At 45.0% G+C, this 12,118-nt stretch overlaps 1 protein-coding gene across 1 annotated transcript in view; it reads right to left on the minus strand.

The window, feature by feature from the left end:
* PCOLCE2 (procollagen C-endopeptidase enhancer 2) overlaps positions 1 to 12,118 on the minus strand; it is a 64,942-nt gene that overhangs the window by 24,066 nt on the left and 28,758 nt on the right. The window contains exon 3 of the mRNA XM_064491819.1: positions 1,046 to 1,301. Coding sequence (XP_064347889.1) covers positions 1,046 to 1,301 — 256 coding nt within the window. The remainder of the gene's footprint in view (positions 1 to 1,045; positions 1,302 to 12,118) is intronic.

Raw genomic sequence — 12,118 nt, forward strand, 5'->3', positions numbered from 1 at the left:
TGGGGGTCAGATTTTATTGATTCTTTTTTTCTTGAATATGGACACACATCTCTGATTTCATCATGTGACTGGATACTGGACATAATGAATGATACATTATAAAGTCTCTAGATTCTGTTGTGTTCCTATGAAAAGTGATTTTTGTTTCAGCAGGCATTCAACTTGGTTAGACGCAAGCTCAAAATCTGTCGCCCTGGCAGTGGGTAGCAACTGTAATCTCTATTAGGTTTATTCATCTTCCAGATGATGCCAGGCCAACCGGGCTCCCCCCAACTATAGAGTTTAGCTGTTAGCCAAAGATTTGAGTGGATTTTATATGTCTATTTTGTGCCTCAGTTCTTCAGTAGCTCCAGGATTTCCTTCCAAATGTCCTGGCTGCTGTCAGCCCCAGATTCTGTACGTCATACTATAATATCTCAGACCAGTGATGTTGTTCTGTAGCCCAAGGCAAGAGACGATTAGGGAGTGCCCTCAGGCACAAGACTGCAGAATTAACAGATCCTGACCACTGCAGTCTCGGTCCAGCGGTACAGGTTTCCACCCTTGGGAACTCACGTGTACTGATATGAAAATATCCCAACTCGTTGCATCAAGAGAAACGAAGAAGTTGTGAAACAGTATGAATGTATAATCCCACTTCTGTATTTTAGAAGCTATTGCAAAAGTACACACACACAAACAAGTGCACATAGAAGGTGTGAGAACCACCATCCGTGGCTGACTGTAAGAGGGGACGACAATGGGGTGAAATGTTTCTGTATCTGCACGTGTATATCTATATGCAAGCTTCACATTTTTACTTGAGGAGATTCCATATTTGAATTTTTATGAGAACATATATGGGCTTTTAAAAAAAGAGACTGTCCTTTTAATGGTCTCTTGATGGTTTGGTGGCGTTTATTAGCTCTCTGTTTGAGAAGAGCTGCTCTTAAACTTTAGATTAAATGAGGAAGTCCATAGAAAGTGCCTACAACAGTGCCGGACGGACACACAGCAGCCGTTCAATAACTGAGCCCTTATTACTGCTGTCACGTGGAAACGATACCTCTTTCGTTTGGTTCGGCGGCAGAGAACATGGCCATGAAGCCATTCCCGGCTGTGTTGGCGTCGGAAATCATCTGCACCATCATCTTGTTGCTGCTGGACACAAGGGCTCCGGGCCGGAAGGTGCCGCAGAACCGCCCGATGCGCTGGCCGTTGGCGTGGCCGTTGTAGACGTCCACAAAGTCATAGCGACACAAGTTGTCGCTCTCGAGGTCTATGAACCGGAAGTTAAGAACTACTACTTTTCCCTCGGGAACCTGCCAAGAAAAGGGCCAAAAGGAAAATCATGTCACGAACAGCACGTCTGAAGCCAGTTACTAAGATGAGCAGACAAAAGTCTAAGGCCCAAGACGATGCTCTTTCTTCCCTCAGCTCTGAACTAAGCCAGGAAAGGTTTTCTGCCATAATGCTTTCCTGATAAAATAGAAGCGTTTGCTAACAAATTCCACACTTCTCTAGGGTACATGATTTTATCCCTAGGAAGCTTGTCTCAACAAAGCTGTGAAATATTGGCTGTCTCATTAATTGATAAGTCATTGCTGACAAAGACTACCAGTCCTGACTGGACCTTAGCACACATGTGCAGGTCCTAGAACACTGTGGCACTCAGAGACATCTCTTGGCAGAGAAACATTTGAAATGTCATTCCTCACACTAATACAACAGGACAATCTCGATATACAGAATGTTTCTCTGAAGTTCAAACTGAAGGGGTGATCTGGCAATTGTGCAGTTAATTTATAGATAATTCACTTTGGGTCCTGAAAAATCTAGACCAACTATTGATTATGTTAACTGAGTAACTGTTGAATCACTTCTTCTCAAAGTCACTGAGTTTTTGTTTGTTTTCCAGGAGAAAATTTTATATACCAGGCAGCCTTGAGACACCACACACTGATGAATAAAAGGTGTTTTCACTTTCTCATAAGACTTTCTTCACTATAATTTCCTCTACATAATTCTTATGATTCATCCCTCCCTGTTTCCTGAATAGGTAGGGGGAAAAAATGGCTACAAAAGCATTTGACAGGATTCTTACAAAAGCCCCATCTCTTTCCCAGTTCACACTATCTTTTAATTTCTTCATTCAAGTCATAAAGTCTTAATCTGATTTGTTTTATACTCAGTAGTATAACAATTTCAATCTGTAAAAACTTGCAGATAAGAAAGCTCAGTGATTTAAAACAACAACAACCCACAAGGAACACTGGTTGGTTTACATCCATCTTAAGTAATGGCCTCAGACTCAAGAATCAACAGATGCTTTCACATAACTATGGCTTCCCCATGTTGGTAAGTTCAGTACCATTAATTTTTTTCTTCCTATGATAAGAAGCGTTTTGGTGCTATCTGCCTTTTTTGCAAACACACTCCAACACAGAAACACACTCCAACATAGAAACCGTAGTGGAGTAGTCACAGGAAGGGGGATGGTTTGGCTTTGCCATGGTTGCATTCTAATTGCTGGGAGCTCATATTAATAGGGTGAGTATCCCAAGCCACAGTCTAAGAAACTGATGTAGAAAATGCAATTTAACTTTTCAACATTCTCACTGAGATATCTGTTGTAGAACATCCTTGGGTTTTTTCCGTTTGTTTTGTCTTGCTGCATACAATCTCTGTTTATTCCATGATCAGAAAATTCTCAAAATGTGATGTCACATCTGTAACCTTGAATAAAAAGCAAGCTTTCCATGAGCCACTGAAAAAATCCCCAGCCCCAAAAAACATTCTAAACTAAATTAATTAGGACTGTCCTTGCATGAATAATGACTTTGTGTAAATGTTTAGATAAACCTAGGGAAGGCAATTCAGCTTAATTCAGCTCATAGCAAAAAAGCTATGAGACTCATCCACCCACAGAGTGAGTGTAGATGAAAAAGGGAAGAGGTCTAAGGATGAGGCTCCAGGGCATTCCAATGTCATCGGGTCTTCAAGATAAGGTCAAACCACCACAAAGGCTGAGTCAGTAAGTTGGAGGCAACCAAGAAGGGTGTGGTGCCCAGAAGCCAAGGGAAGAGAGTGTGTCAAGGAGGAAAGTCTGGTCAGCTGAGTCAGACGCTGCTGCTGAGTCCAAGCAGATGAGGACTGAGAAATGACCACTGGGTTTAGCAACCAGAGGTCACTGGTGGCTCCAATGAGGCTATTCTGGTGGAGCAGTAGGGCAAAGCCTGATAAGAGAAGGAAGCAGAGAAAATGGAGTGAGAGGGATTGGTGCTAATAAATACAGGCAAACCTGTCAAGGAGTTTTGCTGGAGAGATAAACACAGTGATATGGGGCAACTGTAATATGGGTGTTTGCATGTCAGTGGGAATGATTCTGTAGAGGGAGCAAAATTGATGAAGGAAAAGGGAGGGAGAATTGCTGGAGAAATGTCGCTGGGCAGGCAAGGGGAGATGTGATCCAAGACACAGACGGAGGGGCGGTTGTAGACAGGATGGTTCTGCCCAGTGAGAGGAAGGCAGGCAGACATTGGACATCAGGTTGTGAGCACATATGAAATTCTTCTTCTGACTGCTTTGTTTTTCTTAGTAAAATAGGAAACAAGGTCATCAGCAGCAAGAGTGGATGTTGAGAGGAGCTACTGGGTGTCTGAGAACTGAGAAGGTGTGTGAATGGATGAAGGAAATGCCACAGGGCTGCCATGAGTGCTGAGGGGTTACTGGAAGTAAATAAATTAAAAGTGAGTCCTTGCTACCACATAACCCAGCAATTCCACCCTTGCCTATTTACTCAGGGGGAAAAAACCCCACAAAAACACTAATACGAAAAGATACATGCACTCCAGTGTTCACAGCAGCATTATTTACAGATTCCAAGACATGGAAGCAACCTAAGTGTTCACTGACAGATGACTTGGATAAAGAAGATATGGTGTACATATACAATGGAATACTATTCAGTTGTGAAAAAAAGAAGGAAATTCTGCCATTTGCAGCACCATGGATGGACTTGGACGGCATTATGCTTATTGAAATAAGTCAGAGAAAGACAAATACTGTGTGGTACCACTTTTATGTGGAACTTAAAAAATAAAACAACTAGTGAATATAACAAAATGAAACAGAATCTCAGATACAGAGAACAGGCTAGTGGTCACGGGTGGGCAGAGGGAAGGGGAGGGGGTAAGATGGGGTAGAGGATTAAGAAGTACAAACTATTCTGTGTAAAATAAATAAGCCACAAGGATATATTATGCAACACAGGGAATATAGCCAATATTCTATAATAACTATAAATGGAGTGTAACCTTTACAAATTGTGAATCACTATGTGTATACCTGTAACTTAGATAATATTATACATCAATTGTGCCTCAATAGAAAGGAACAACAGTGAGTCCTCGCTGCATGGTTGTACCTTTCCCCAGCCACATTCGGCTCCCTGGGTGGAGGCGCAGGGCTGGTGGAGATGGATTTAAGCAGTGGTGGCTGGGAGGTTGGGGAGGTGGAGCGGTGTTTGCCAACTTAGGACTATGAGGGGAGAGAGGACGGAGGCAGGGGAATGGCTCCAGTGGTGGACCACGGAATCCCAGCTGGGTTAAGAACAGAAATCAGGACACAGTGGGATGAGGACAGTGACAACCTAGTTCGTGGCGGCAGCAAGGATGATGACAATGGAAGTGGGTGTCTGAGGACTGAGGCAGGGTAAGCTCATTGGAGGAGAGGAGGCTAAAAACCCAAAGGATCATCCACACAGATACTGAGATGACTGTGAATTATGACAAGGAAGCGTGCAGAAGACAGTGACCACAAGCCAGGAGCTACAATTTATAAGAAATGAGGAAGACTCTCCTGGAGTCTTCAGATGATTGAAAAAAGGAAGGACACTGGGCATCAGAGTCTTGTTTCATTGGTCATTTCTCAGTTCTCTGACACTAAGAAATCGTGTTTGTTCGTTCCTGTAGTCAGGCTGCTGAGATGGAATAGGGGCTTGCTTACTCATTCCCCATGGGACAAATCATTCCTTCTCAAACGTTCTTTATTTGGTCCCAATGCAATGAAAGGTTGAAGCTTCTCTGAGAATAAGATACAAATACGTTGGCGTCGGAAATGGATTACATCACTGTAATTTTGAACACAAAGCCCAACAACCCTGACAAAACCTCTTTTGAAGGAAGGTTGCAGGGGAGCTCTGTACCAGCTGTGGGTCTACTGGAACCAGAGACAAGTGCCATCCTGCACCAAAGGCCAAGGAGAAATTCTACTGCAAGTGAGATGCACTCCGCAGTGAACCCTTTCACTACAGCACACAGCTGCTCTGCATATTTATATGAGGAACCAAGATGGTCTGATGCCCCGGGATGTGAACTTTGCTGAGAGTTCCTGGATTATCACTCTAAAGGTCTCTGGAAAGTGTATTCTCTGAAGATGACTTTCCACTTGAAGAATCTACAGTAAAATGACCTTGTAGGTAAAGAATCTACAGTCTGTATCCTTGATTTTTCTTTGTTATGAATATTTTAAAAATATAGAAAGATACATAGAGTACTGTAACAAACACCTGGGTGCCAACCATCCTGAATTGATTATTGTTAACACTTGTAAACACATTTTTAAAGTCTCCCTTAATGAAGTAAATAAATAATTTTAGATAAAATGAGTTTTCCTTTGTCCTCATCCCCAGTCTCACTCGCCCTCCTTTCTCAGAAGCAAGTGCTGTCGGAGAACAGATTCTTGCCTCACGCAGTAAGGAATTCAAGAGTGAGGCGTAGTAAAGTGAAAGCAAGTTTATCTAGAGAGATACACACTCCATAGACAGGAGTGTGGGCTGTCTCAGAAGGCGAGAGAGAGAGAGAGAGAGAGAGAGAGAGAGAGAGAGAGAGAGAGAGAGAGAGAGACAGAGACAGAGACAGACAGAGACAGACAGAGAGACAGAGAGAGACAGAGAGAGACAGAGGGGGAGGGGGAGGAAGTGGGGAAGAGGGAGAGGGAGACGGAGACCATGACGTGCGGAGCTGTTAGTTTTCATGGGCTCGGTAATTTCAGATGCTACTGAGTAGGAGGATTATTCCAGCTACTTTGGGGAAGGGGCAGAGATTTCCAGGAATTGGGCCCCTGCCCACTTTTGGACCTTTAACGGTCAGCCTGGGAACTGTCCTGGCGCCTGTGGGTGCACCATGAGGCTCAAGGTCTACTGGAAGTCGAGTCTTCGCCGTCTTAGTTCTGACCCATTTGTCCTGTCCTCAGCTGCTGCATCCTTCCTTCAGTGGTTGTGCCCTGCTCCCTTCCCTCCTGTCTCACAACCACTACCACAAATTTAGTGTTTTCTTCTGTGTCTGTTCAAAATACTCTTATATACATAAGTATGTATCCATGCAAAATATATAATTGTGTTTTCGCACCTGTTTTAAAAATTAATGAAAATGGAACAATGCTGTACGTATCACTTTACAACCTCAGCATCCTTGAATCTTCTGGGTGAAGAAGAAAAAAAGGGGGAGAAATAAAGAAAAACAACAACAGCAGGGCCTTCACAAGCTATTCCTTCTGCCTAGATCACTTTGCCATTTCTGTCTTTCTCTCATTCTGGCTTAGGGTCTCAGTCTCAAGGTCACATCTCCCTGGAGGCACTTCTAGACCCTCCCACCTCTTTCTTTCAAAATGGGTGCTGCCCAGTTAGCAGCCCACCCCTCGGGTCTGCGAGCGCTGGATGGTTCAACGCACCTACTTGCTCACTCCCTCTGTTTTCCCTGAAAGATGGAGCTCTAGAAGGCAAGGATCTCTCGTGCCTCGTTCCCTGTTGCACCCCCAGCTTCTAGGCAGTGCGTGGCTCCGCGCACAGGTGCATCATAAAGATGTATTAAATGAATGAACCCACCAAGAGCTAAATGGAACGCCAGCTGCTTTGCACAAATCCTGGACAAGGCACCTCTTGGGTTCTAATAGTTCATATTCCATCCAGAATGCCCCTCTCCTTTCTAGGTCATTCTTTACAAAAGAGAAGATACGTATCTTTGGGGAGACTTTATATTTTAAATCTCCTGTAAAAGCTAACACTTAATGCAGAAACTCAATCAAGACACTTTTTTGGTAGCAAAATAGACCAGGTTACTGATTTGTGAGATTATATTGACCAGGGGATCTGTTATCTGCCTGTAGAAAAAGAATTCTGTGTTCACATTTTTCCCTATCAGTGGCCAAGTCCTGTGTGGGCCAAAGCCCAGGACTGCAGCCATGACCTCAGCTCACCCCACGGCCCCTGGGATGTGCCTACGGTCACAGGCCAACGTGCCAAATCACTTGATGCCAATGGCAAGGCTGCTGCCAGAGAATGAAAGGGGAATTGCATTCTAAGCTGCTGGTTTGCATTTTCAGGATACTATGAGCAAACGCAGATAGAAGCCAGCTTCTTTTGTGAGGAGGAGGAGATTTCTGTAGAAGTGGTAGTGCTCCTTTGTGTCTGCAGCTTTCTGCCCCCAACACATCATTTACTAATTTGAGCAAAACGATCTATTCCTGCAGCCTACCTGATTTTTTTTAAAGCAATCGTTTTAATCTAAGATCCTCCTCTTCCACAAACAGCCCTTTGGGAAAGCGTGTTCTACGGTGCAGGCCACATTTTATTTACATCAAGTTCAAGAGGCATGGCAGCTCTGTGTCAGCTCCCCTACACCCCCAAATGTAATCCAGGGAAATTTATGTACAAATTATGCACAAATATTTGGCTACACTTCAAGATCTTATTCGTGTATATTTAAATATTCCCCTTTTTAAAGATGGAATCTTAAAAATGTTTGGAAAATAAAACGTACATTTTGATTAAGGGGAATAACATGTGATGTTTGGGGAAAAAATTTTTTTGTTGGGGATTTTTACCCAAAAAACCCTTTACACCCTCATGTCTGGAAGGAGGGTGGAAATGCCCAGCGCCTCAAGCCCAGCCCATCAGCACCCATGGAGATGGGGTGACACTCCCCTGCTGAAAACTGTCCAAAGCTTTCTCATCTCTCCTGGAATAAAATCCTCACTGTACCTATAGTCACACACTTACGTAGTGTGTATCAGATGTCAGGGATTTTTCTAAGCAATTGACACATATTATTCTATTTAATTACAGCAACCCTATGAAGTTGATATTAGCCCAGTTTTTCAGTTTACAGGTGAGGAAACTGAGGCACAGAGAGGCTTAAGGCCCTGAAGAATATGGCCCCTGCCTCGCTCTCTGACATCATCTTTCCCTCTCATGCAATAATCTGGCTGTTCAAGAAGCCTTCCAAGCTGCTTCTCTGTCTCAGGACCTTTGCACAGTCTGGCCCCTCTGCTTGGCACACTCCCCTCCCTAATCATCTGTCTCCTCTACTTCATCATTTAGATCTTAGCTCAGTGTCACCTTTCCAGAGAGGCCATCCCGAGCCCATCCATTGCTCTAGACCATGGAGACCACATCACCATGTTTATTGATTGTTTCTTTATCGATTCCTTATCATCTGGCTCTCCACCAGAATGTTCCATCCAGAGATCAGAGATTGTCCATAGCCAGTCCAATACCTAGCTATTACAGGAGTTCAAAAAGTAGTTATTGAATAAATGTCTTGGATCCTTTAAATCTTAACTTAAAAGAAAACAGTGCAGACTACGACTCCTAGTACTCGCACATACGCTTACACAACAATGTAAACTTACTAACAGGTACGAGGCAAGCAGTAGCAGCACCCCTCTGGGAAGGAAGTGGCCATGATGACTTACCTACAGACACCCAGCAAGTCGGGGCAGAGCCTAGGTCTCCTGACCTCTACCCCCGTGTCTCCCATGGCCTGACTCTGGCGGAGGCTGAGTTGCTGCTCACCACTCTCGTTTACTGTCCCCGGGCATGCAGGAAGTCGACATCTCCTAGCCCGCAATGCAGCTAGGCTGGCACCAGGCGCCCAGGTCCTGGTCAGTGGGATGGCGGTGGAAGTGATGTGCCCACTTCCAGGCCCAGCCATAAAAGTGCTCTGTGCAATCCTTTTGGAGTTCTGTTTTTGCTCTAAGGAGGCGGCTCAACAGAGGAAACAGGAAGGTTGTAGGAGATGCCAGAGCCACACAGGAGTTAATGCTCAAAGGAGAGCTGTGCAGGACAGCCACCCAACTGCACTGGATTGTGAAGGGAGCAAGAAATAACCGTGTGCTGTCTAAGTCAGGCCCCTGGTATTTGGGGGGTTGTTTGTTTCAGCTCTGCACTTTGGGTTAATTATCCTGATTAACAAATGGAGGGGAGCTCAAGTGGTAGAGCGCATGCTTAGCATACACAAGGTCCTGGGTTTAGTCCCCAGTACCTCCTCTAAAAATAAACGGAATAAGTAAACCTAACTACCTCCCCCCACCTAAATAAATAAATAAATTTTTTTTAAAAAATAGAAAGTGACATGTGCCAGTTGTCCTCAACCAGCTGCTCTGTGACAAGCAACTCTGAAGACATCTCTGCTGTTTTTTTGGTGTCTATAAGTTCTATACAAATCAGCACTGTAATATGCCCCCCCCCCCAAATCAGACACAGTCTCAGGCCGCGTGAATAGCAAGAGGGGCGACAGACAACTTGGAGCAATCACAAAAGTGAGCAAATTCAGTAGGCATCACCGAGGTACATGCCGTAAATGAACAGCCCCTGCAAAGTCTAACAAGCACCTCGAGCACCACCATCACGACCCCTGACTCCTTTATCTGAGGCTGTCCGCTCAGGGAAGATGGCAGGCGGCAGCCATGAGAACTTCTTGAGCTGAGAAGAGAAATGGATTTTCTGACCGAAGACCTGGCTGTGAAATGAACAAGAAGCTGGTCACATGTCTTAAGCCTCAGAGTGAAGAAGAAGTCAGGGGCAGGTGCCTCTCAGCACTGAGAGCGCTACTGAACTCAAGTCTGCCAAGGGGGAAACGCAGATGGGAAAAAAGTGAAGGAACAACAGGGCAGAACCCAGAGCAACAGGAACTCTGAGGGAATCCGAGCAGGACTGCAAGACAGGCAACTGGTCAGAGAGCTGCCGGTTTAGGTTTTGTGGGGGTGGAGAAATTATAGCCAGGTGTAAATGTAGGTAATCCTTTTCACAGAGGTGCCTCTTCTGGTTTTCCTGTGGCTCAGGGTATCACTAGGTCCCTCCCGTGGGTGTAGGTGATGACAAATCTGACCACATCATGCATCCATCGTCAACCTTCTTGAGAACCAGAAATTCACTACTAACGTTTTCACCAAACATGAGCTGTCTTTTTAGCTGTTTGTTCCTCAAGGGGTTTACTGCAAAATAAAACAGACTTACCCTACAATAAAGTTTAAAAAGCACTACCGAACACTAAGATAGATTTATAAAACAGAGAGCCGTAGATTTATACCGAGCTATAAATAATGCAACCGCCCCAGCAAGAGCACTCAGACTACTTTACAGCACTCCATTTCCAGCATGTATTTCACGTACAACGAACCGACACCTGCCATTTTGTCCATCGAACCAGCCAACTGACAGCTCGGTGGCTTCAAGCATCCCACTGGCCACAGCAACAACCACAGCACTGGTGCCATGTGGCTTACGGGAGCAGAAGCAGCAAATACTCATCCCCGCCGCCCCAAGACTGGAAGGAGTAGCTGAACATTGTGCCTAATGCCCGAGCTACTACATGTGATTGCTGCATGTCCCAAATGCTGTCCTTGGAAGGTCTTAACTGTGTTGGCAAAAGAGAGATGGTTCTCACTAATTGTCTCACATTTAACCCGTGTTGAAGAGAGAACTCTGGGCACTGCATATGTGTAGAACGCGCTTCTAGAAATGAGCACGGCCGAAGACGAAAACACAAAGGGATGCTCTACCAAACTGATCCTGGATTATTTTAAAGCAACTCTTCAGAGTAATATTTCTTTTAAAACAATGAATAATCCATGACAAACGGTAAATCACAAGAGATGCCCTAAATGACAGTCACCTATTGGAACTGTCCAGGGCAAATGAGGACACCTGGGCATCCTGGCCTCAGGGCATCTGGGCTCCTCCTCTGAAGTTTGAAGCTGTCCTGTTAGAAACTATAGGTTGACTACTGAACAGCTGCTGAGTGGATAAAAGGATGAAAGGATAACAGAATGGCTTCCTGTCACCTGCAGAATGAAGTCCAAACTCCTTAGAATAACGGTGTGTAAGGCCCACCCCTCTGACATTCTGGTCTCATTTTCCCCGTCCCTCACCCCAATCCTTTGTATCTTGGGTTCGAATCTACCCATCCTCAAGCACACCAGCCCCTCTCATTCCCCACCTCCAGGAGATCCTGTGTGCATCCCCTGCCTGGAATCCTCCCTCTCTGTCTCAGACTATCTCAGACTATAGACTGCCACCCCAATTTCAAAGTCTGGGCCAAATGCACCCTCTCTAAAAACTCACCAGCCTCCCTCTCCTCGACCAATGTGCACACTTCAGGGGGACGGTACATTCCCCCTTTCCGCTCCCAGGGTCCAAGGTTCTGCTGCTCTCCCCTCTCTTTTGGTAGATCCCACAGCATCTATGGGGCCCACAGAGTCCCACAGGGTCAGGGGTGTGTTCCCTGCCCCCAGGTGGGCTGTGAACCCTTCACGGGCAGGACTTGGATTCACTGTGTCTGAGTCTGAACCCACCTGCAGCTGGAGGCCTGGCATCAAAAAAGTGCAGTGAAGATGAGGCTGGAGATGCAGAAGAGTTTTTTATCTTCATGTTAGTCTCAGATCTGTGAATAGTTTGAGGACTTTCTATGCCATTTGATTATCTGCTCTGCAAATCAGTAAGTACTCGCTAAACAGCAGCTGCCGGCACAGGGACATACAGCCAGCAACGATTAAACCTCAACTTTGAGGGTCCATGTGCCCTGGAACCTGGCGGTGCCTCCCTAGGGCAAGTCGGGGCTCCAATGAAGCATGTGAGAGATGGCACCAGAACTTTGTAAAAATGCCCATCCCAAACAGCCTGCTTTGTTATAATCACTCAATCTGCATATACTAGATTCTATATTTTTTTAAGTCAGGATATTCATTGCTTTTTCCTAGATGTGTTTCATGAAAGAAAACTGCAGATAGGTCATAGAAATTAAATCTAGCCAATTTCTTCAAGCCTGCAAAAAAGATGGAAAAAAGTACTTAAGTCATT

This window comes from Camelus dromedarius, chromosome 2, assembly GCF_036321535.1.
Source record: "Camelus dromedarius isolate mCamDro1 chromosome 2, mCamDro1.pat, whole genome shotgun sequence".
In the NCBI taxonomy this organism is placed as follows: domain Eukaryota; kingdom Metazoa; phylum Chordata; class Mammalia; order Artiodactyla; family Camelidae; genus Camelus; species Camelus dromedarius.